Here is a 26036-nt window from a genome sequence, read left to right on the forward strand (position 1 = left end):
TGTCTAATGAGCACTTTAATTCTAAGACACCGAGAACACTCTCTGATACTGATGGCTAAATACTTGAGAAGGTAGAGCAGGAAATGTAGAAATTGTGAAAAGAAGAAAAGATTACATTTCAGTTTAAATTGATGTTACAAGAGTATACTGCTGTTCATTATCTTTCATGCCATTTTTCTCTAGCATGGAAACTGCCCACCGAACTGTATCGGTACATAATGACAAAATATCCACAATATAAAACGGTACTACATAAACAACTAGATGTTGAAGTTAGGATCATCCTTTTAACTTCTTACTTGCATCATTACTTTGGTTTGCTTAATGAGTCTAAATAACACAATTGCTCTGTAACTGCTGAAATAATTCTGTTTCCAGTTAAGTCCTTCACTGCACAGTACTATGGTTCTACTGTGTTACCACATGCTAATGCAAAAGGCATGTACCCCAGTTAAAAAATTTTTAATGAGTTTATCCTTTGACACTTGCTATGTCATTCAGGCAACATAGCTGACTGAATGCTATGGTCTGCACACTGCAAGTGGTTTAAGCCTCATGCATCCTAATAGCTGACAAAAGAAAGTTTTTAAAACTTCATTCGAGGAAGTGGTTTGCTTTTGGCTGTTGCTGTTTTTTGGTGGTGGTGGTTTTTTGGTTGTTTTTTTTAGGGATGTAGGAAAGAGAAAAAAGTTTAAGAAGTGCTGGGCAAAGATCCCTGTGAAACTTCATGTGAATCTTCTGTAAAACACAGATTGCTTTAAAAAAATGAATGGACACGCAGGGAAGAATGTAGTAAATTAGATTTTGTGTCCTCTGTGCTTAAAATTTAAGCCCATTATGTCTTGTCCTATCAAGAGTCCATTTAGGTTAGGTGTTTGTGTGGCAGGGCGGTGTTCTTTAAGCATTGGAATAGACTGCATTAGTCAACAGTTTATTCCTGAAGGATTTTTGTAAGCAGGTTAGGCAAGTGTCTGTGACAAATATTTTAGGTAGAGTTGGCCATAGCCTGAAGCAGAGAGATGGAGCAGACAGCTTCTCAAGGCTCCTCCAGGTTCCTTCCTTCAGTGAGTTTATGGTTATGTCAGTGTACTTTGTGTTTTAAATAGTATTTTGTGCATATTCAGTATTATACTTTCCCAAATACACTAAGTCTTACTCTGTTTGCTTGAATGTCATCCAGAAAAACACTGCCTCTTCTCACTACCTTTTTCCATTTGCGGGCTCGGGCGGACCTGTGCCGTACAGATAGTGACTCATAGCGTCGGTACTTATGTTGAACAAAGAAAGCACAATACTTCCACCATCAAAAGCCCTCTGTATCCCTGAAGGACTGGCACACAGATATGGCACTGGAGACCAGCATGGAAAGGAAAAACAAAGGGGTAGCTCCACTTTCAAGCACAGCTATTGCCTTCAATTTGGTTTTACAGGATCTCTGCAGGTCAGTTTTCAGAATCAGTTTCCACTTTGCAAAATCAAGCTTTCATAGACCATAGTGTCTGTAATACTGTCCTCCTGGCCTCATAGTTACTCCCCTGGGGGCATACTGTTTCTGAGGAGAGGATTTTGCCATACAACTTTATGATTGAAAGATACAGGGACTCTAATTCTCCCTTGAAGAACTCAGCTGTTACTTATCAGATATGAGCACTCCCTGACAGATTATGCAGACAAGATGTTGTTGACCTATTTTGTGCAGAAAACTTAAAAAAAAAAAAAAAAAAAAAAAAAAAAAAAAAAAGGAAAGTAACTGAAGGGAAAACAAAACAAAAGAATTTATTTTTCCAGTTGTTCGAGCAGAGTAAAACGCAGCAGGCAAGTAGGGAGCATGAATTGTGACAAATCAATTAACGTGCCCATCCTTGTGGGTTCTGTGTTTTTGTATCAAATACATTGTTTGTAACTTTCAGCTCTTTCTAAAATCCTCAGCTACCAGCAGGTAGCTGTTCTTCCTTACCTTTGCCCATGCAGCTACCATTCCATTGCTCCACTCTTCTGACTTACTCTTTTTCTCTGTTACTTCTCCGGATTTTTCAGTCTTTCTTCATACTACTTTTTTCCATTCTGGCTTTTCCTCAATTTTTCTGCAGAACCCTCTTGGTCTGGAATATGTGACTTCCTTTCACAACTGACTAGTTAGAGCACTCTCTGAAAAGGGTGGACAACAGGCAGGCTACACTTGTGTGTGTCCGTGTGTATATCTAGGCCTAGTTCACTGTTTCTGTCTGTCTCTTCCCAACATATGAGTCCCTGTAACCTGTGCCTCCCTCCAGATAGCACTTTATACAGCTTGAAGGCCCTGCTTGACAGTAGGTCGCCTTTCAATATTGTTTTATTTGGGCTTTTAGTTATTTGCTTTAGCTGAGATTTAGGAAAAAATACTTTCAAAACAGCAAAAGTAAAATTGGATAGGGTGTTGTGTTGTGTGATTCATCCAGATATAAACCAAGATTTTTTTACAAGAGAAACATTTTATTAAAGTCCTATGTGAGTTGTTTCTCTGATTCCTTGTGTGCTCTTCATATCATACCAGATTCTCTCAGGTACAGATTTCCAATTACAGAAGAAAAAATTGTTGGGTTTTTGTTCCATCTCTTTTTGCTTCTTTCTTTGTTATTTTCTTTTTTTATAAATCACCAGTGATAGCTTTTCTACTGCACGTGGCTAAATATTTAAGAATAGCTAAGAATACAGACATGAAGAAAGAATGAATTTTTAAGACAATTCTTAAGAAATATCTGCAAGCATTTCATTGTCTCCCTTTAGTGAACTGAGCTTTCCCTTTAGCTGCCATTATAATATATACTTCACAGCACATGGATGATAACAAAACTGCCTCTGTTATTCCTGTTTTGTATCAGAGACCATTGGAAGGCAGAGTTGCAAAAACTTCATGTATCTTTGATACATTATATTCACTTCCTATATAGTTGAAAGTAATTTAAATTAGGTGCTAATCCTGTAAAGATGTATGCATTTTCTTGATTTTTACGCACTATGTTGTCCTCCTGAAGTTAATGAGTTTAAGTTGTTGGAGCTTGCTTGCTTTTTTTTTTTTTTTTTTTTTTTAAATTTATAGTGACTTCTTTCATGGAAGTGATAAGAAATTGGCCAATGATTTTCCAAATAGGAATATGGCTTAGCAATATTGGCCGAAAGAAAGGTCCATTAAAGACAGTGCAGAGACATCCTATTAATTTATTTACGTTAACAGTAAAGCTTGTGTAAATAATAGTATTTTTGTATACGAATTACTGTTAATTGTATAAATTAATAGGATACTGGATGAATTCTTTTATTCTTCATGAGTGCTCAATCCTGCATGACTTACAAACATGAGGAGCAATATCAAGCTATGAATGAAGATATAAAATCAATATATATATTTTTTTCCTGTCTAGATTATATGCCGTATGGGTGCTGATTTTCATTATGTAATCCATTCTGGGAATGGAAATAAGCATCATTATTATTTGGAAATACTGTGAATGCAATTAGCAATTTGAATCTACTAAATTATTAAAGTCTACTTAAATCTGAAGAATCAGTTGGTTTACTTCAATAAAAATTTCTAAGCAGATCATAAACTGCATTTTATTTTACATTACATTCTTCAGACTATGTTAGATTATCACTTTCTCTTTTGTTTTCAAACCTTTCAAAGTTTTTACCAATATAATGAAACAAGTCACAGGAACACATGCCCAGTTACAAAATACTCTATATACATCTTTTACCTTGTCTCAACTCCACTTGGTTATTAATTTCAAAAGGTCACAATACTTAAGACCATGTGAGTTAAGTTTCTTATGTTGTTCATGAATCATCTTAGTCTACAACTACATTATATAAGACTACTTAGTTTACACACACAGAGGATATTTGCAAAACTAAACAAAGATTTTCTGATGGTATCTAGGTTTTGAAAATTTGTCTGTTTAGTGCCAATTCTGTCTCCCCAGGAAGTCAATAGTAGAGAAAGTCACTGTAAAAATGTCTGTTGACTTCAATTAAGTAATTTGTATCAAGGTGGAGAACCTTGCCAAATGATAATTAAAGAAATTATATCAACTTGGTGTGTTTTTTGTTTTTTGTTTTTTAAAAAGGGGGGTTTGTGTAGGTGCTTATATATATATATAAGCATATACCTGTCTGATCAAGTCTGCAAAACTGGGGAGCACTGGAATACCTTTAACAAATTAGGTGCCAGCTTCACCAATATATTACTCCAGTCTTACATGGTGCTTAATCTCCTGAGAGCAACTAGAGTAGTGCAGTGGCAAATCAGCACCTCAGCCCTAAAAGCTTGTCATCAGTTGATCTATGAAGAGCTTGCATTTACCGCTTTGAGTAAACATACGGACCTGTGCAACAGCAGCATGTCATTTGGTACATGCATTTAATTTGGGTTACAGACTGGAACAAGATTATAGTCTGCCTATTTAGCCAGGTAAACTTTAATCTCTCAGACAAAAATCTTGCAGTCATGGTCCAGCCTCTCCCCATGTTGGAACCTCCTGCTTCATTTGGTGGATCTGCTTCTGTAGTTCATCTCTGTCCAGCTTCATTTTCGCTTCTAGAACTTGCCGTAGAGACCCAATGCTCTCATAGATAGCTGCAAATCCTAATTGCAGGTGAGAATTAAATTAGTTCATGATCAAAAGCAAGAGTATCTCATAATTACTGTCAGAATGTGCTTCCTACCATAACACTCTGCTTTACACTAGGAAGACAGCAAAAGTTCTGAAGAAAAATAGGACTGTAATTGTGTGCTGATGGCAAAAATGCCCCTGATTGCAGCCAAGCTATGCCTATGTATGCTCTGGGGAGAGCACTTCTAAGCTAGTAAGATGTCACCTCTTGTTGCTGTGAATTTCACACTTAGTGAAAATCCTTTTTAATGCCACAGGTGCAGCCATTACATCTGGCCCAAAAGTCTTTAAACTACTTCGATACAAGCAAAGGCATTTTGCATATTATAGGTCGATCATTGTTACCACAATTCAGAATTAAAAACTTGATAACTATGGTCCTACCAGCATTAACTTCAGCTTTCATTTCTTTTATATCTTCACTTATTTCATTTTGAAGTTTGCCAATGCGAATATTTATCTTTTCTTCAGTCTGTTTTGCTTCTTGTGCTTCCGTGGTTATCTTCTGTATTTCTTCTATTTTGTCAATTTTCTCTGCCATTTGGTTGAATTTCATCTCTATAGCTCTTTCACTCATTTCCTGGAGCCGGGAAAAAGAATTTTAATGATTTACTCTGCATATGAAATTACAGTGGTCTTTCCCAAATATGCAATAGATATTGATTAATCATCTTTTATGTGAAATTCAAAGGTGTAAGGAATTAAATTTTTTATAAAATGGTTTAAACTGTCTTGATTACTGTAGGCTAAAATACTGATCTATTTAGAAGTCATCAGATTTATTTGACGACTCTCAGGCTGTGGGGATGTTATACTTGACATCAGTGAAAAGACTTATACAAATATTGAGGACGTCTGAAAATCTAACTCAAATAATATCTCAATTACATCATCTTAGTTATTAATAATGCTTTTGAATACTTCCTGAGAAGTATTATTAGGACATTTTAATGAAACTTACAGTGTTTTCCTTAAAAGTCAATGAGAGTTGGTCAATTTTTTGCACAAGCTCTTTTTCAATCCTTTCATGTTCCTGTTCCAACCAGCTACGTGCAGACAAAATCTGGCTGCTGAGTTCCTCAATAGCATTTTTTAATCTAAGAGCATAATAGAAATTAGCAGATACGAAAGAGCAGAACTTTGGGTCAATCAGCAGTGACTTTTTTTATGAACATGTTCATAAAAAAAAAAATCAATGACAATTTAATACATTCTTGACACCATATTAAGGTGAATCTTTGAACTTTAAGGCTACTAAACTGGATAAGGTAACATAGTTTTAGAAAAAGATGAAAGAGCACAACAAAAATAGCAGTTACACGAAACACATCATAACTTTTTGAGGCATAGTAGATGCAAATTCTTTGCAGCATTGAAAACAGAATATGGTCATCCATTCAGATTATAATCTTCGTGTCCATAGGTCTTAAATCTGAACAAAGATTTGGTAACCATTTATTTTAGTGGCAATGCTGGTTCATATAGCCCCACTTACGTTGCCTATACCCACCTCAAGTTTACACCAACCAATTGTGCCAGTGAAACTGTTTCTTTAGACAGTCTTTTGTCCAGTGAATGTTTGAAATCTGGATCTATTCTTTCATCTGGTTTGCAAATAATTTTACTGACGTAACTGATGTGATTGCATGAGGATGGCAGTAAGGAGTAAGGAGTAAGGATGTGGATGGCTTAAGCCAGGACTGCCACTGAGTGAAATGCCTGGAAAGGAGTTAATATCTGAATTGAATATATCCCTATATAATGTCTTGTAGTAGCACAGTAGCTTATCATTAATAATTTAGGTATTTGAGTTGTATATTCATATTTGAAGCCAATTTAAAGCAATAACACTGTGAATGCTGCGCCTTGCTTTCTCTTTGCTTGAGTTGAACTTTTTGCCCTGCTCTCGCCAGCCACCTCCAGCATTCATTGCTTTGTACAGTTCTTGCAAAAAGGTACCAGGCCACTCTTGCAAAAATCCTTAGTTGTGTTCTTTAATACAAGTTCTGCCTGAATACTTAACTAGGGACTTAATGGGCTTTTCAAGATTGCCTAACCACATTAGGGGCAGAATTCTTGTTGAAAGAGAGTCCCACTTGACAGGCCACTGTGCTTTTGTAATATCTGTTGAGCACACATACGTATTTAAACAGGTTCATGCTTTTGTAGACCTGAAGATTACAACAGTCACTTGGAAAATTGAGGCCCTGTCTTCCAAGGCGCATGGCAGCAGCGTTTCCCGGGCACTCACTTCATATCCAGAAGGTGGAGCTGTTGGTTGCTTTCTTTGTAGGCAATCTTCAGCTTTGCTTCTTGTTGCATTATTGATTGCTCTACTCTGCTCAGAAGATGAGAAATCTGAAACAAAATTCAGAATTTACTTTTTTTCAACAGCATTTCATCACAGTCTCATTTGGGACGTTTTCATAACAGTAGAGGAGATCCTAAAGAAGGGCCATTTTTTCTGACATTTCAAAAATTACTAAATTTGCACATTTTACTTTATCATGAAAAATATACTATCTCGCAAGATGAAAGTATCAACATTGTGAAAAATGTAATTTTTCAGCTATAAATAATTTGAACAGTCTTGCCTTGAAAGCATCTGCCTGCTCCCCCCCCCTTGATATAGCTGAATTTACACAATCCATACGTCTCCGTGTTGCCACATAAGCAGAGTAAACAAATGGCAAAGCACTCCACCAATACTGAGTGATACTCTTCATCGCTTCACGTATAATGGCTGCTGCAGTGATAAAAGTGCTGGATTTAACTGGGGATAGGTCATTACTAACAGAAAATATCTCGCCAAAACAATCATCCCAGTTTTACAAAACATACTGTTCTGTTTTGCAAGATTCATGACAATAAGCCTCTAGCATGCTGGCATGCTAATATACTATACTGAGTCTTCTGGGAAAAGTAAAGTGGATTTTAACCATTTACCTACCGCAAAATCAAGATGTAAAATACTTTTGTTGCCCAAAAAAATGGGAAGGCCTTGAGATGGAGCTATGAAGAATCCTTTTCCTTAATGTCATAAGTCTTTGCTTGTATCTAGTGCTCTCTTCCATTCTCATATCCAATCGAAGAGAAACCTGACTGACAGATTAATGGATTCACAGAACCCAAAACCAGTTTTCTTTTGCAGACCTTCAAAAATTGTGTTCAAATACATATAAAATCATCCTGGGAAGGCCAAAACATATAGGGAGAGACACTGATGCTTGCGGTAGTTTTGTAGAGCATCCACATCGTGTTCACATTCCAACCTCAAGAAGCCGTACAGGCCAGTAATCACTGACTTTTGTTTATTCCTGGAGTCCTTTCAGGTGCCTTTAAATACTAGCCCCTTCTACGCAGCATGCTATAGGCAGCAAATTAAGGACCTTTTTTCAGTCAGACCGGTACAGTCATGCAGCTAGGTACCAATATTCAATCTAATAATGACTGTGAGCAGATACACCTCTCTATTTGTAAATCTGTGACCTCCCAGGATAATAACAGTAATGGAGTCTGTGTGAATTAGACTATAACTCTTACCCATACATGGATCACTTTGGTCTAAATACCATACCTGTATTTCTGCCTCTTTGATTTTAGATTCTAAGATCAGCTTGGAGGTGTGTTGATCTTTAGTTAGGCTCTGAAGTCTTTCATACGTAATTTTATGCTCTGCAGACAGTCTGGCTAACCCAGCATCACACCTGTTTGAATAGATAAATACCAAAGCAACAGCTGAATAGAATATAAGGTCCAGGCTTTTAAATTATCCATTTTAGACTGGGCATTTCTGTGAAGTTTCTGGCTGTCTAGCAAAACAATGTCTTATGAGACTGTAAGAGTGGTGCTATATCTCATAGTATTCAGCAAACTGCTCCCAAATGGGACTAGAAGTCATAGAGTCTGACAAATACTTCCCTGTCTTTTTGGCACTGACATAATATGTGTAAACTGTGTTGTTATCAGTCAGGGAAATCACATTAGAAATGCAAAGATGCAGAATTTCAATACCTCGTATTTTTGTCATACTCCAAAAGACATCTGTTAAGGTGTGTATGGTTTCACCTACATGATTAGAAGCCTAAATAATTGAGGACCATTTTTTCATTATTGTAGCTGTGTTCCTCTGACTTTTACATTCTTATTTTTGTTTGTGAAATAGTAGTATACAATTAATATGTGTAGTAAGCAATGTGGGGCAAATTTTACAGTTATTAGTCTTTAGGTAAAACTGTCATTGAAAACAATGGCAATTTTGTCTCTCAAAAGGCTATGAAATGCAGTCCTGGAACATAATAATTATGGTTTCCTTTCTTCACATTGGAACATTTCTTGATGCTGTAACATTTTCAGGATAAATGTGCTGTAGAATGTGTGCATTTTCTACCACATTTCAAAAATACTTTGGTCAGGTGGCTTTCATCCACAGTAATACAATAAGGACATTAACTGAGCTGTAAAAATGTAAGTACTGTAATTTCAAGAGTAAGACCTCTGTGAAGTATGAGTCATGTGTATTTTTTTCCTAAGGGAAATACGTAATTGGCAATGTTACCAAATTTGATCTATGAAACTGATGGAGAACAGACAGCAGTTACAATTTGAGGGAGAAAAAGGCAGTAAAATGGAACAAGCTAAGGCATGTTAAGTCATTACCTAAACCAATGACATATTTTAACCTCTTTTTAGTGACATTTCAGTTTGAAGGCTTTCATTTCAACATGCATTTTCATCACCTCGGTTACAGTAACTACCAGTGTCATTAAACATGAATGGAAAGCAACAGCTAAAATGACAAATGGAGCATCTGCTTAGTATTATGGTACAATTTCAATATGAAAATAATCAGTAATGCAAAATAGCACACAGAAATTATAAAACTTGTGGACATTAATTCATAGTTCAGCAGCTCAGCATTGTGAGACCAATTAGCAATATCTGTAGGAAGACCAGCTAAGGCTTACATAGCAGTGAACCATACTTGTAGGTCTTAGAATCAGGCAGTTTCTTTAGAAAGACAAGACAAGCCAAATCTCTCCATGTTGTTATGATCAGAGAGAATCAGAGGAATGAAATCATCTTGCATCTAGTCACCAAAAGCCTATGGGCTCAAAAAAATGGTTAGTTTTGTTTTTCTGAGGCATGACAAAAAATATAAAAAGCAACAGCTCTGAAACTACTGTCACAAATGTGAACGGCAGGCATCTGTAATTGTTTTTAAGGCAAATTAGTGTTTTGGGTTTAATCACAGTGGGTGTTGAACTCAGTTACGTGATCAAAGGGGTCATATAGTTGCATGGTAACTGAAACATTAACATTCTGACTATGTTAATTTAGTGTCAGCCTGGTATGTATTAATCAGATTCTTTCATTTTTCTACAGGGATACTGTAAGTGGTGCCCTTTTAAACAAAGTTGGAATAAAGTTTAAATTCCATTGTCTGTAGTTATGGAACGTTTATCCTGGTATGGTTTTTTTTTTAAACAATATTCCGTATATTGAAGTGGTCAAAGAGAAGTCTCTTTGCTATATATGTTGTACACACTCACAAACACCTGATTAGTTTGGATCTGGAAGAAAACATTAGTGTGCTGCAGACAAAGAGTGAGATTCTGATATTAGTTATGTGAGTATACATTTTGAGTTAAAAACTTAAAACAATTAAATAACTTCAGTCCATGCTTCCACTAGCTTTCAAATGGGGGGAAGCAATAGTAAGATGAACATATGGAAAACCATGGGCTTTCTAACACTTTTGATTCAGGTTTCTACTGCATGATGGATTGGAAGAAAATCAGCATTCTAAACAAAAGGGCACATTATAGTTTGGAATTTTTCCCAGTTAAAAAAAAAAAGAGGAGGAAAAAAAAAGGCACACTACAATTCCCACTGAATTTCCCATACCCCTGAAAGTTCTGCTTTGATACTTCTTTATAGATTCATGTTAAAATGACAATAGAATTCTTAAAAATAGAACTAAATGTTTCTGAACACTGGATTTAAGTTCCTGGGTAATTTAATCAGACTGTCTATATAAATGAAGCCAGTGGACTATGGATATAAAGACAGAAGTTGAAAACAACTTTGGAGGTTTGGTCATCTTAAGAGCACAAGGAAAGAAATGAGAAATAGGTTAAGATTTCTAGAAAGAATACTAGTTTTAAAATGTAAGAGCTGTATATAAAACCATTTTGTACAAAGAAATGCACAATAAATAATTCTCTGTCTTCATGTCTGAAATGCTGAAGCTCACCATACAAACAACCCAGTGCAGTTTTTCATGTGCAGTTGCACACATGCACTGTTGAAATTTGGGCCAAAGGTGCACTAGAATGTGTTCATTTTACTACTGTTTGATTTTGGAGGAGATTTTCTGAAAGTTCTGGTTGCCAAGCTGTATACTTATGTGAAATTAGTAAATGAAGAATAAATGTAGACATTTCATAGTGCCAAGTATCATTCTCAATTTCAGAATACAGTATAATTGTAGAAACCGGTAGTGTTTAATATAAACAGTGAAATTATCGAACAACTGCCTTCCAAGTCGTAGTATGCAAAAGCAGTAGTTATTTTTCCAGCACACTGAAGAGTAATTTTGTTGTCTTCAATCTCTAAGAAATCAAAACACAATGGTTGCTCTATTAAGTATCACCAGGGAATAGATAAAGCTGAGAACTACACCAATACTCTGCAACAGGATGCTATACAAGTATGCTATAATGGTACATACAGATTTTTAATGTTCCTGTTTTATTGTAACAGGAGATGTTTCAATTAAAATACCAGTGTTTCAGTGAAAAACAAGGAGCTGAAGAACAGTGAAAAGCAAGTTGATACATCCAGGGGATCCACTGGGCAAGAACAGCAGAGCTGGTAGATTCTGAATAGCCTGGATCAGGGAACCCAGATCAGTCCTCATTGTGTGCATCTCCTACACACCAAGTAGCCAGAGTGCAGCAGATTTATTGTACTTACGAAGTTCATAAATGCGGTGCATTCCAGATGCATCAGACTCATTTTCTGTGCAGTGTAGGAAAATCTGCCTACATGTAATGAGTCCAGGGTGTCTGAAATGAATCAGATCTATAATGTATATAAAAAATCATCTATGTATGCAAAGCAGGCCCAATTCAAACATGCAGAGTTGCCATTTCTCTGGATGTTTCAGCTATCAGGAAGGTTCTAGAGACAGCTACTGCTATGGTTCTGACCAGGCTGCTGTATTTAAACTTTCTAGACAAATGATCATAGTCTACAGGTTACTCTGTAAATAAATGATAAGGCACTACTCATGAGGTTTGGGATCTAATATCACTAGAAATAGAATTGGTAAATCTGTGTTATATAAAATTGCCAACATCAGGGACAGGAGGCTGGAATAACGGATCTATCGGCATCTAGCTAATTTTCTGCTGAATGTGTCACTGAATTTAATAGACGTAGTATTTTTCTTAAAGTTAATAATAATGCCGATTCTTAGGAAAATGTACAGCATCATTCATGGTGAACACTGTAATGATGCTTTACAAATTCATCAATAAATTATACTTAATGAGAAATGGCCCAGAGACATGAGCTGTAATGTGTATTCAGTCATCTTCTGCTAGGGATATTAGTTGATTCTGTGATGCAGGTGAGGTCAACTGTGCGGTCTGTCTGAATCTCACTCCTCCAGAGCTGTGGGTAGCGTGGTTTCTGAGCTGTGCTTCAGAACTGCATGTGCATGTAGGGATCCCTGTTCTCATCATTAAAAGCAGTAACCCTCAAGAAATAATGAGTCAGTTGTTCAATGATATATTGACATGTTACAGAACAGTTGGTGTTAGGAAATAAACACCACTCTCTCCAATATTGAAGTTGAGTAAGATGTTTAGTATGCATGTAATTACTGGAACTGAAATTTGGCCAGAATCCTGAGATTGACACTAAAATTATTACAGGACTAAAAGGCTCAGACTTAGGTGATTTACTATCATGCGGCATATATAAACTGATTCACACTGATTGTTCATCTGCACACTTCTAGCCTAGAGCAAACATGATGTACTTGGAATTAAATTAGCCTACTGTCACTGCAGCCTGAGCCATACATAGTACCTTAACTGTGGCTGAGAGCTGATGCACAGTAAGTTGGTAACCCACAGTAACTTGATCGTGTTTCTAAGGTTTCACTCTTTGAACTCATCTGAAAGCTAGCAGGACTAGATGTAAAAGTAAAATTACATTAGGTGAGTTCAGCTTATTTTATATAAGGAACATTGGCTAGAGTAATCAGAAAGTGTTCATCCCAGGGAAAGTTTCTGGTAAGTGTTGTGTAGTGCCAACAGCATAGCAAACTGCCATCTTGACAATGATCTCCAGATATTACTATAATCATTATTCACAGGAACACGAATTTGCGAAGTAGAATATGTCTGTAAGTAAAGGCAAATAGCTTTCTCCCATGGAACACTGCTTTAATTTGATTTCTGATAAAGGGAAGCTTATTTTCTTCCTCATTCAGGGAAAATTTTTGTGTAGAGAGCATAATGCTGAATAGAAGGTAACAGTTAAAAGACAGTAAACTGATTCTCTTATGGTAATGAATACAAATATCCAACGTTCATTGCACAGTCTGACATAAGGCAGATTGGTATAATCTCATACAATTATCAGATAAATTGCAACCCAGGCACAGTACAAGGGCGTTGCCCTCAGTAAATAAAGGAAGAAATCCTGGCACAGACTGTGCTAGTCCACCACTGATCCCCATACCAAGTACTCAGGACAGGCAAGGGCCCCATTGTGAAGCTCATGCTGGCACGTGTTTATTCACTTGAGTTCTGTTATTGAAAGCAAAGGCACTATATTTTGCTTCACAAGGTGTCAGTAACTGTGTTGCTCCAAATATGGACCTCTCTTGGGATGTAGTATGATCTTAAAGCGGACTTTTTATATAAAGAAGCAGGAAGATCTAAGCATGTAAATTTGTCAGGGATTTCTCAGTGACATAGATGTGTGTGTGTGTGTGTGTATCTCTCTCTCTCTCTCGATTTTTCAATCGATTTTCTGATTTGACAAAATAAACTTGTCTAGTTCATTCCTGTTTACCAAAGGATAGTACATAACTTAAAAAAAAAAAAAAAAAAAAAAGGTACGTAAAACCTCTCTAAAGTATTCTTTACAAAATGGGCTATGAAAGTTTCAGTGGAAACTTCAAACAATCAAATAATTTATGAGAAAACTTTAGTTCAAGGAAAATCCCTCCCTGATTATTTTTTTAGGCTGTTGAAGGTTATCACTAAATCGGTTGAAGTACGAAAAAGAAAATTATCTGTACAATATAGACAGTAGGTCAAATTCAGGACAAGTATAATTCCATCAAAGTTATTAGCCAAGCTGCTTTAGGCCAGATTAGGTCCTTTTTCTATAGCTGTACGTATCCTCTGTCTTTTGTGGTCAACTTTACAGACACTTAAGCAAATGTTGTTGTACTGGGGTTTGTAAATGTGTCATTGATGGCACAACCTGAAGTCTGTGTAGTTGCACAACTGTAACCTGGAGTTTCAAGTAGCCTGTAAAACCTCTATTAATTTATAGTTTTCTGTTCCTTACATGTCAGGTAGCCTATGTAGTCTTTAATACGGCTAACCAATAACTGAATGCACAGATTTTTACTTCTAAAATATATGCAAAAATGTGCAACTATTCTGTTCTTTACAAGTGCAGATTGTTCCATGCTGCCTTTATAATTGTGCTAATTAATTTGTTTCAAAGATAGACCAGTCTAACCATAGTACTTTTTAGAGCTGAACCAAATCCAAATTCCTAAGGAATTTGAGGTAATTTATTAAAAGCTAATTTCAGGAATTTCAGGAATTAAGGGTGATACTGTTAAATTTAATATGTAATACTGAAATGCAAAGGATTATTATTCATTTTCTTGAAAACACCGAGCAAAATTATCCTGGGAATTTTGCCAAAGTTTAATTCAGTCCATTATCATTAACATTCATACTTCAAGATTAAAACGACATTAGCTAGTCTCCAAAATATACTTCCGTGTTGACTTTTACCTTGCAACTCTTCCCCGAAGATCTCCTAAACCAGAAAGCTGCCGCATTTCCAGACTCTTCAGCGTAGAATTTGTTCCATAGCTGAGATTGTCTCTGACACGTATCTGTTCCTGCAGCATCTACAAAGCATTCATATGCAAATAGAAACTCAGTATGTCGCGTTTAATGTACACTTAAAATGTCACTTATTTTTCAGTATTTCAGTCACATCAGATACCATTTTATTATTACTTTATTAAAAGCTTTGTCTTGTACTAAACCAGATACCTTTTAGGTTATTTATTATTTCTTATTCTTAGTGTCCAATCTGCACATGAATACCATAATATGTATAAAGTATAACTTGACAATGGAATGGAGACTTAAATATTAATTTTTATCCTTCCGTTTTCCCCACCACACCCCTGTTGCTCATTGCAGCAGAAGTCAGACGTGAAGTCACGTATCTGCATATGATTAGGTCATAAAAATGAGCAGTTGGGTTTGGCTACTGGGTGTCGTCAGTAAGTCAGAAGTGAAAGAAAGTTTATTATAGAGCTAAGGCATTTCCTAGTGTTTATACAGCACAGCCTTTGGACTGAAGTTGAGCTGGGTATTAGTGTCACATTAATTCATTTTTTCAAGGTTTTCCAGTGCAGCTTTTGAAAGCAAGCTTATTAGTACCACAAAGGTTTCTGTGTTTATATGCTAATATCCTGTGCTATTTTCATAGCCACTGAAAGAATTATGTAATTTGCAAACAGTTTTTCCAGTTATAAAACCAATTTATAAGCTTACAGGATCTTCAGACCTTGTCTGACCTTTACTTATCCTGTGGTAAACTTTCTTATTAAATTAGAAGGAATAAGTAGCTGAGATGGCATTAGTCCTGTGAAAAATTCTTAACGTACCTCGATGTCCCGATTAAGCTGCCTCACTATTGCCGTTATGTTTCGGATATGTTCTTCCAAGAGTTGCCTAGCCAACCGGTCGCCCCCCCCTTTGTTCTGCATTCTGTGCAGAGTGGAAACAATGTCCTCCTTAATGCGAAAAGCGTGTTCCACAAGAGCCGCCGTTGTTTTCTCATGGCTTAGGATTCTGTCTTCCAGCTGATCCACCAGGCTTGCGGATGCCAACGGGACCGCTGTCAATGCCTGGCTATGCAGCGGTATGTTTCGAACCCGTCTAGTGAAGAAGAATATCCAGATATTGTTAAGTTCTCACACAAAACTGTGCAATGTCTTTCCACTGGAGACAGTGCGATACTATCTTAGCAGCAATACTGGGGAGAAGCACCAAAATACAGAGAGAGGGCCCACTGCTACAAATAAGTGGGTGCTGTGTTGGCTATTGCGTGTCTCTTGTACAAAGGCAGGTCAGGCTCTTTTTCCTGCTCTTTAAGGAAGGACGGTTACAGAAGCATAGGATCTTAAGGACACTAGCATTATAAAGTTAGTTACACTTCAGAACTGTAATTTGATTAAGAATCCAAATTCGAAACACTTCTATTGAGTTTCAAAAGTAATGCTATTTGTCTCTACAGTTTTCAGGCTTAATCAAAGCAGTAACTGTAGAAGGTAGATATTGCAAATTAAATGGAAACAGACCGAGATTAAAAAGGAATAGCTTGTGTACATTCCTTTTTTCAGTCTCTATAGCTATCCTGTAATACCATACAGAAGCTTGTTCCCCTGTGAACTGGGCAGGAGCATATGTAGGTGTAGAAACTGAGGAGAGACCAAAATTATGACAAGCTTCTCATAGTCTTAGAAGTCAAATTTTCCCCCAAAATAGGTTACATTTGGGTACCTTGAATAATTGTCTAGATTTTTCAAGAGAGCTCTGTACTGCATAGCTTCCATGGAAAGTAATGGAGCTCATGCGTGCTTAGAGTAAAAAAATTAGGCTGCTAATGTATGCAATCTTTTTCTGCTGCTATATTCTGTAAAGAATAAAGAAAATTTTCAGAAGCATAAGTGGAAGATAGAAGTTCAACCCCACTTTGAAAGAGGAGCTCTTTTTCTTGGAACTGTGTTATTTACTGTGTATTCTCCATGTTGTTTCCTGTTAATGAGCCAAATTAACAGTTTACTTTCAACGTGATGATATTGATAGAGATGTATGAGGACTCCAACAAATGTCACTTCTGGCTCTGATTTTTCACACTTATTCCATGCTATTAGAAGACTGCCTAAAGTATAGTATTCTTGGACTTCTATTCAGTTAGTTTAAGCTATTTAATTTCTTTGGGAAAGGGTTAAGTAAAAGCTGAGTAAGGAATTGTGATTTGGGCCATGATTTGAATGAGTCTACAGTATTTCACTTTGCTTTGCATACTAATGCCAAAGTCCCCAGTCACAGCATTACTCTCTCTCTATATATATAGGGAATTGAGAGACACATAATACTCTGCAATATGAAGATTTTATTTTTTACATTCCAAACTGTACCTTTCAGAAGGGGCAAGAGTTGGGAAGATTGGGCTTCGCTGGGCCATTTTCTGGTCAATAATTTATGTCTGTTGAAAAAGTACACATTGAATTATTTAATAGTTTATATCTGGCACTGAAATGACTTCATGCTTCTGCTTTAAGTGAACCTTTAAGTAAAGTTTAAGATTACGCTGACAGCTCTGATCTTGGAGTTCAAATATGGCTCATGGAATAAATGCAAATAAAAATCGATACAAAAGAATGAAAACTAAAAACTGCTGAAAAGCTTTTTATAGTGAAAATGATACTCTTGAAAAAGGCAAGGTTGACAGCCTTGAAACTGAAATCTGCTGTTGACCCACAGAACTGGTTTGGCAGGACAGAGGCAAACAAACTTCTTGTCCCCAATCTGTCTACTGGTCTCAGACATCACCAGTCAATGAATAAAAAAGTAAGATCTACAGAATTATCATAAAGCTTAAGAAAGTATTGGCTAGAGAATGAAATAAAAATATTTCATGACAGCAGATTACCAGGGCTAAGGTGTTTTTCAGGTAAAAGCATTGGCCATCAGAAACCTAAATAAAATGTGTTAGACATCAGCATAGTATAGCAAAACTGGGTCTTTTATTAATTTGTCTTCAAATCTAAATGACCAAACTTTATGTTGCAAGTAAATTCTTCTGTGGTAAGAATATAGATTCTGTTTTTAATTTTTAGACATAGCCAGCCAGACTGTGACAGACGTTGCAGCAGTGTAGGTCTGTTAAAAAGCTTCAGAAAGACATTTTAGATATCTTACTGTAAGTGAGACCAGTGCCTGGCTCAGTAGCTTTGTCCGCTGACAGAAATTAAATTGATGAAAAAGATGGTAGCCTCAATCAAATCCAACTACTCCACCCTATATAAAACAAATAAACATTTTTAACTATAAAGAGAATGAGCATGGCCTGAGCCTGAATTCCTTGGGAACCTAAAATCCTCACTGAAAATTAAAGGCTGATGTATGAAAAGAATTTTGCAATTGCTGATGAAATCTGGTGCAATATGCTGTACAAACAGAAAGAGAAAAATAGGGTTATTGAAACAAAATAGTCAAATATCAATTGTAAAGAAGTGATAGGACTATCCTCCAAGATCTCAAAATGCAAAGCATGTTTGTGCTTTAGAAAAGTATGAAAGCACTGCCTGAAAGCAGAGAGCAAACACTGTCACAGTATGTGTGTTCTATTTATAGCATGGTGCTTCAGAAACTACAAATTAGAAAAAAAATAGTTTTAGGAGAAGCTGGGTTGCTGAGCAGCAATGACACCAGACTGAAATTCAGAAGATCTGATTTTAATTTCTTGCTCAATCTCTGATCCTGATGACTTTGGACAAGTTATTTCCATGTCTAATGACTCAATTTCCTTATATGGAAGACAGAGATGATGATACCTACCTCCTTGTTTAAGTTCTTACATGCCTATATGTAAAAAGCATGGTGTAAGAGCTGGGTATCATTATGATGACTTTGCATGGAAGATCCTGCGCAGACACTGAATGTCCAGTCCTGCAATCTGTTCCTCACACTCGTAGTTTCCCAGTTGTTTTTTTTTTAAACAATGCCACCGCTCTGTGGGGCGTCCCTCCTAGCTGTACTGCAAGGTTATACAGTAACCGGGCACCCAATTCTCAGCTGATCTGAGCTCATTTACTCTTAGTCCTCTGGGCCATAACGCATTTTAATGATCTTGATGCAGTGAAGCATTTAAGCACAATTTAACTATGAACACAGGAATATCCCACTGATTTAAGAAGAGCTATGCGTATCACAGCAGCAAAGTACTGGATGCTATCTAGAAAAATGAAGAACAAATACTGAAGTCTGTACATCTAGCAGTATCTTAGTGAAATATACCTTATAAAAACCAGCCAAACAAAAAAATCCTCAACTCAAGTGTTTTAATCTTAGGGCCTTCAGTATCCATTTATTATCGATTGGAAAGAAAAAAAGAAAAGTCTGCAGCAGAGTAAGCATAGGATTGCTTGAAGTTTTTACTTTTTCTGTCAGACTACCATTAGACATGCAGCTAAATGCAAATGTCTGGAGAAATTGTGCACATGAAACAAAAGTTACACAGATGGACTTCTCATTCATTTCTTATTGCTAACTTAAGCACATCACTCGGTACGCAGTGAAATAGCTCATCATCAATTATCAGATTTCTTGATCTGATCCAACATCCAGAAGGGATGTGTTAAGATCTTGTTCAGTTATACAAAACTTTTCTGTAGTTTGGAGGTGTTTGCAATAAACAATAACAGGTGTCAGAACTAATGACAAATTCCCTCTCTATGAGTGCGTGTAATACCGATTTAGACTAATAAATATAAAATAAAAGAAAAAATAAGATGTTCTGATGCCTAGATTCAGAGGAGTGTAATTTCACATAGGTCCAATTTTAACGGCAGTAAACTGGGATCAGCTTACGTACCAGTTGAAATACTGGCTTCAGGTGCTTAATTTTTTTTTTTTTTTTAAATGATGATGTCTCCTGCTTGATACTGCTATAGCAATTTAAATCATGATATATTAACCCAGTAAATTTTGGTTGATTGATTTAATTTACTGAATATTCCAAATATACTTGTCACATGGATGAGATAAAGATTTTTCCCAGTTGTAAATGGTATGCCTGATTGCCAAAAATAACAGTTCACTTGATACTTAAGGCAGCTTTTCCATACAAACGTGGGGTACTACTTTATTGTTTCTTTAAGTCACTGACATCAAACATGTAAAAACTTGGAAAAAAATCATACATGGAACATGCTGAAGAAACACTTTTAGCAATGCAAAGTTCACGCCTTGCTATTTGTACTGTGGCATCCCTTCCCCACTTCAGCAGACTGCCTTGCATGTTTATTTTCTGCGGGTTCTCCATTTCTCCTGTTTTGAAGGATAATCACATCTGTAGTGTTCAGTTCTGCATCTTCCATTATAACCTATGTCTAACACCTGCTGTAATGTCTGTGCACCTCGGAGCACTTTTCACATTCACTCTCATAATATGCCTGTGGGGTAGGAAAGCATTATTATCCCTGCAAATACTATTTTCCTTATGTTGCTGGTAGGGAAGTGAAGCATGGGGGGGCTATGTGACTTGCCACAAGGCACATGGGAATTAAAGCAGACTGAAATACCTGCCTAGGCAAACACTTCAATCACTCTTTTCTTCTTAAAATAGAAACCGCTTTGGTTGCTATACAGGGAGCATGTGACAGCACCACCCCAGGAGCCGCAAGATCCTGGTGTTACTCTGAAGCACTTTGGGGCAACATTTTGGAGTAAGTGAAAAGGTCCCTGTGTTGCAACTCGGCAAAAAGATAGGTCAAAACCCGACTGTATCAGTGAGTCACATGAAACCAACCTTTGCAAAACCCCTCTGCACAATGACATTTTGTGAACATGTATGCGGTGTGCGGTGGAGTGCGGGGAGGAGACTCCCCACTGGGAGAGAGGTAACCATGCCAGCATGGCTCTGAGCCCAGGCTAAGGGTCTTCTTGAGAAATAGGTCTGATCAGCTCAGGTGCTTGATTGTGCTAATGCAGCTATGCAGCATTTGGGATCCGAGCTGGAATCCGTGCCTGTGCCATGCCGTTTGGATGCACCGACTCAGCCTGCGCTCTGCCTTGTCTGTGGCTCTGCCACGCAGGCAGGCCCAGGACCCCAAAGGGACCACAGCACTCCTTGGTGGGAGGGTCATCGGTAAACAGGGTGATGGCTGTGGAAACACGGTGTATACAACAGCTGACAGGACATCACATCGCAGACACCACTCTATGGCCATGCAACACGGAGGGACAGAGTTGGGACAGACTGTCCGGCGGGCGCAGAGCGCTGCGCTCACTCACCAGTGCTGGATCAGGGCAGAACAGGGCTGCCCATCTTTCCCCTGCATCCCAGCGGCCGGCTGGGCCCCGCTCTTTAACGCGCTGCCACCGCTAGAGCGGCCGTTCGCGAAGCGTCGTGACTGCCTCTACGCAGCCGGGGCGTGCGGCCGTCCATCCGTGGCGTGGCGGCCCTCCGTCCGTCCGCCCGCCCGCCCGGCTGCGCGGAGCGGGGCCGCCGCCGCAGGCCGGGCTGCGGGAGCGGGAGCGGTTGCCAGGACGCCGTCACCATGGGAACGCGCTCGGCGGGGGGCAGCGCCGCGCCGGCAGCCCGGGGCGGGGGGGGTTGGCGCGAATATTGCAGCCGCCAGGACAAACCCCTGTCAGTCATCGCTTCCTCGCAGGTATTTCATAGCAGTGTCCGCTCTTGGGGAAGGAGGGAGGGGAGAGACCCCGCAAATAACAGCTGCGTTCGCTGCGGCACGGGTGGTGAGCGATGGAGACGCGGAGCAGGGGGCCGTGCCTGCGGCTCCCGCACCAGCAAATGTCGGCCTCCAGAAAGAAAGTTTGGTGGTGGCAAAACAGCAGTTATGCTGAATTTCTAATAGTGCAAAAGAGCTGAGAGTGTGACTGAAAGTATGGATTTTAACAGAGCATATAACAAATCCTGGCAGAATACAAGATTGTTAAAATCAATGGCAAATAATAGTTTTGTTTGTAAGATTTCCGGGTTATATTTTTCAAACAAGATCTAACATGTAGCTTCAGTAAAACTTCATATATCACAGAAAAGATGATCTGTCCGTTTGCACAGGAGAGGCATATGAGCTAAGAGAAAGTATTACTGGAAAAACAAAGTCCATAGAGGGTGTGTCTGCCTTCAGTTTTGTTTCCTGCTTTTGTCATTCTTTGGACTTCAGTACAACCACCTTGGGTAAACAAAGGGTAAGTAAAATCGGAGACAAACTTACTGTATCAGTTCACTCTGAAATAGCAGATTGCCTCTGATTTTGGTTAAAATATATACAACATCCCATACTGTTGTACAGGCAAACCATTGCAGGACTGGGGATCTGGCAGATGCAAAGGATTAAAGTGTTTTACAAGAGCGTGCACATGCTATAGTAAAAAGCAAGGTGGGGTCTGAATCCACACTCTGATTGACCCATTTATTTTAAAGTAATTCCCACATCAAAGGATCAGGCCAGAAACAAAACATGCCATAGGTGCTTTCAAAATGGGATAGTAACCAACTGAGAGGCATAGGATTGTGGGATAATTCAGATTAGAATGGACCTCAGGAGGACACTTGGCCAACCTCCTGCTCCAAGCAAGGTCATTGATGAGGCCAAATGCAGTTGTTCAGGGTTTTACCCAGCCTGCTCTTGAAAACGTCCAAGGATGGAGACTGCTTGACTTCTCCGGGCAGCCTGCTGCCGTGTTTGATTGGCTGCTGGGGGAAGAACGTTTTCCTTATGCCTAGTCTGAACCTCTCTTGTTTGCATTTATGTTGTTTTCTTCCCACCGTGCACCACCGTGAAGAGTCTGGCTTTGCCATCTTGATGACTTCCTCATAGGTACTCGGGGCTCCTGTTAGGTCCCCCAAAGTCTGCTTTCATCAGGCTGAGCAAGGCCTGCACCCCCAGCCTCTCTTCAGGGGCCTGGCCTCCAGCCCCCGACCATCTCACTGGCCTCTGCTGAACTTGTTCTAGTTCATTGATGTACACAGCTGTATTCTCTGACCCGGCAAGTATCTAGACTGACTTCATGCACCTGTGTAGTTTTTGTGCACCGGTGTAGTGATTGTTCTTGCTAAAAGACTGCTCAGATACTCGGTGTTTTCTTGAGTGTGTATGTCTGCAGGAGTAGGGCTTGAAAGCAAATTGTTACTTAAAGCAAATTGATTAAAGTTATTTTAATTTAAAAACATGTCAACATTTGTACTTCCTACTGCAGTCTTGAAATTAACGTTGGAAGGTACCTCTGTACTAGCTTCCAGTCTGCTTTCTCCCTCCAGCCCTTGTCTGGCAACAGCGTTCAGCATGGCAGGGGCAGAGAGATGGGGACGTGACACGTAAATGCTTGTCTGTCCTTACGCTCTTCCCTAGGCATCCATACTGGCCACTGTCCGACACAGGATATTGAGGTGAATGATCTTTGGTTTAACCCACACAGATGTTCTTTTCGTCTTGTGTTACCAGAGATCATTATTTTTGTACTTGTATCACTTCCTTAATGTTTCTAACTAAAGCAGTACTAAACCGTTGTATTTTATAGAATTACATCTTCAGTGTAATTGATAATGAACACGTAGATTTATTTTCTTAAGGGCAAATTCAGATCACTTTCCTTACCAAGGCACAACATCAACAATAATGTTAATTTATTCTGGAGTGTTCAGCTGTCTCACTCATGAATGGAGCCCCGTTTTAAATAATCATAGAATTACAGAATGGAGCAATTTAGGCTGGAAGGGACCTCAGAAGGGAATCTGGTCCAACTCCCTGCTCAAAGCAGGGCTAATGTTGATGTTAGATCAGGTTGCTCATCATAACATAAAGGTTTGATCTTAAAAGCTTGTGTAATGTTTCAAAAAAATCTCCCTCTGAGGAAAAAAAATACAATCTTTGTGCTTTTGTTGATGTGAACTTACATAGCTTAACTGAAGTCAGTCACAGGAACACAGGAGGCAAAACTCCTCGGTTATCAAGTCCTTGTGGACTTCTTCCAGATTTATACCAGCCTTGCAAATAACAACATTATTCATACATTTTGGTTTGCAGTCGGCGAAAAATTCAACTCCGTGAATTCTCAGTCTCTCTCACATCTGAGGCTTCTCTTAATCAGATCCAGAGTAAAAGAGCCACATGCTATTTTTCCTCAAAAAAAAAAACCCAAACAAAACAGTGGGTGAAGAAGGGCTGTTGACTTTGTTACTGTACTTTTTACTTTAGTGGTATTTTAGATGGACATGTTGAACATGTTAATAAGCATGTTTTCTGAACAGGTATGCTTCTCTAATTTAAGGCCAACAAAAGAGAGGAAAGAAGGAAGATATTGTGTCAAGTACAGAGAAACGGAGTGAAAGCAAGCTAAAATGATTATACTGTTTTCCAACATGGAAACCTGTCCTAATCATTGAAGTGATTTCATCACATTTTAAGTCATAAACTTCTGCCTTTGTTTTATATATGCCGTTTTGTTTCTCCCTACATTTCACAAGGAGAACTTGCTGAATCCATTTTTTATTTTCTGTAAGTAGAATTCTACATTCGTCAAGTGTAACTGAAGGCAGAACGTTAACCATCTGCATTTTAGCAGAAAATGTTAAGATTATAAAGTGTGTGTTTATTCTTCGGAAAGCAGATACAGCAAAAAATTGCATTGAATTTTTAAAGTTTCCTTAATTTTATATCATTTGTTTTTCTGTGACACAATCTTTCTAAGAAATACCAGATTGTGTGGTTTTCTAACTAAAAGTATGATGTCTTGTTAAGGGTATTAAGCCTTATTTTAGTGGCTTTCAGGCATTTATTATTAATTAAATTATTCTGGTCAGGAGAAGACAAATACATGGCTTGTAAAACTTATTCTAAATATATTTTGTAAGTTAGAGAAAAGCAGTAATGCCTTGTTTTTCTTTGCTGTCAGTTTTAACCAATTAGAAAGCAGTCAGGGCAGTGCCTATTTCATTAAAATTTCTAATCTTTTCCAGATTCACTGACTTCTCATAAGAGTTATTTCTTTCTGAAGCCACAATAATGTTTTTAGAATGGAGGGCAAGGCAAAGTTGTATTCTGTGGTGTTTCCAGAGGCAAGGACCACGTTCTTTTTTCACACAGTTTGGTCTTTATACATTTCAGCATCAGCCTGATTCCTGTTCGGTGCTGGTACACAGTGTCACTCAGGCAGTGGGTAGGTAGAAACACAAGTGTGAGTTACCAGCAGCACTGTGGAGGCAACAGCTTCTCTCTTGTAGCACTGCCCGGTGCAGTGAGGGCTCCAAATCAGGTGATGGCAGAGGCTGTGGGCACTCCTGTCAGTGCTGAGGCTGTACCCACCTCTGAAACGAGTCCCGAATGCTATGTCAATAAACCTCCTCAGGCACTGAAGTGAAGCTTGCCCTTAGATGTTTTCCTGAAGCTTAGCACTAGGGATCAATATCAGGAGGATCAAGCGCTACAACTGCTTGCAGCCAGAAAATATCCTCAAAATATTTCTTGATGTTAGCACTTCTGTGCATGAGCTGATAGGTGTTACTAACCGAACACAACACTGTCAGACAATACACGCACTGAAAAAACTGATGAAAGTTCTTAATGCAGGGAATTTTTCTTAAATCTTTTCAAGTTAGGTCTTTTAAAGGTAACCTGTCCATATGGATTTTATGACAGAAATGTTACCACTTCTAAGTTTTGTGCATCATTTAAAAGTACAGAGATTCCTTTTCACTCTGCTGGAGCTCCTTAAGATGAAAATGTGGGTTCTGCCTTTCTCAGAGATGATTGTTATACATTATTGGCTGGAGGAGCCCAGGCATGCAGACCATTCAGGCACACCACCACTGACATTCAAAGGGAAAGGCCTTCCCCTGCTTCTGAGCATGGATGTTGAATAAGTATCATTCACTTAATATAGTCAGCTTGGGCATTAGATGTTTATCATGAAAATAAGCAGAATTAAACGACTATGTTTAAAAGCATGAAAAGAATTTGTTGTGAATCAGACTGTGCTTGGTACACACAGTGCTTAGCAAAAGTTCGTGCAGACACAGAGGACTGATGCCTTTGGCCCTAAAATTTTTGTTGAAAGTCATCTTCTAGTCCATCTATAGTAGATGGACCCTAGTAGCACACGTAAAATGCAGTGAACTCGGGACTAGTATCTCGATCAGCTATCCAGTGTGAATGCGCTTTTTTACTCTTCTTCCACAACCTACTTTCTCTACTTTTTTCATAACTTGTTATAAAGATACTTGTATGTATGTAAGCACACATACGTACAAATATATATGTCTTAAGAAAATGAATCTAGACATTAA

General features: G+C 38.2%; 1 protein-coding gene across 1 annotated transcript; it reads right to left on the reverse strand.

Moving 5' to 3' along the window:
* Positions 1 to 4484: 4484 nt before the first annotated feature.
* On the reverse strand, positions 4485 to 17186 carry FAM81A (family with sequence similarity 81 member A). The gene is made up of 8 exons (XM_050903649.1): positions 17140 to 17186; positions 15601 to 15874; positions 14711 to 14829; positions 8230 to 8359; positions 6904 to 7010; positions 5614 to 5749; positions 5037 to 5232; positions 4485 to 4624 (listed from the first exon to the last, which is right to left on the reverse strand). Exons 1-8 carry the CDS (start codon positions 17184 to 17186, stop codon positions 4485 to 4487), a joined length of 1149 nt encoding a protein of 382 aa, XP_050759606.1.
* Positions 17187 to 26036: the final 8850 nt, after the last annotated feature.

Source organism: Gymnogyps californianus, chromosome 11 (genome assembly GCF_018139145.2).
Source record: "Gymnogyps californianus isolate 813 chromosome 11, ASM1813914v2, whole genome shotgun sequence".
Classification (NCBI taxonomy): Eukaryota; Metazoa; Chordata; class Aves; order Accipitriformes; family Cathartidae; genus Gymnogyps; species Gymnogyps californianus.

Excerpts from the sequence above, each read along its gene's own strand:
- FAM81A (XM_050903649.1), bottom strand. The coding sequence starts at position 17,186 with ATGGCCCAGCGAAGCCCAATCTTCCCAACTCTTGCCCCTTCTGAAAG. Across the intron at positions 8,360-14,710 it reads CTTCGGGGAAGAGTTGCAAG|GTGTGATGCTGGGTTAGCCA; the intron begins GTAAAAGTCAAC and ends CTATTCAAACAG. Across the intron at positions 5,750-6,903 it reads CTCCACCTTCTGGATATGAA|ATTAAAAAATGCTATTGAGG; the intron begins GTGAGTGCCCGG and ends TTATGCTCTTAG.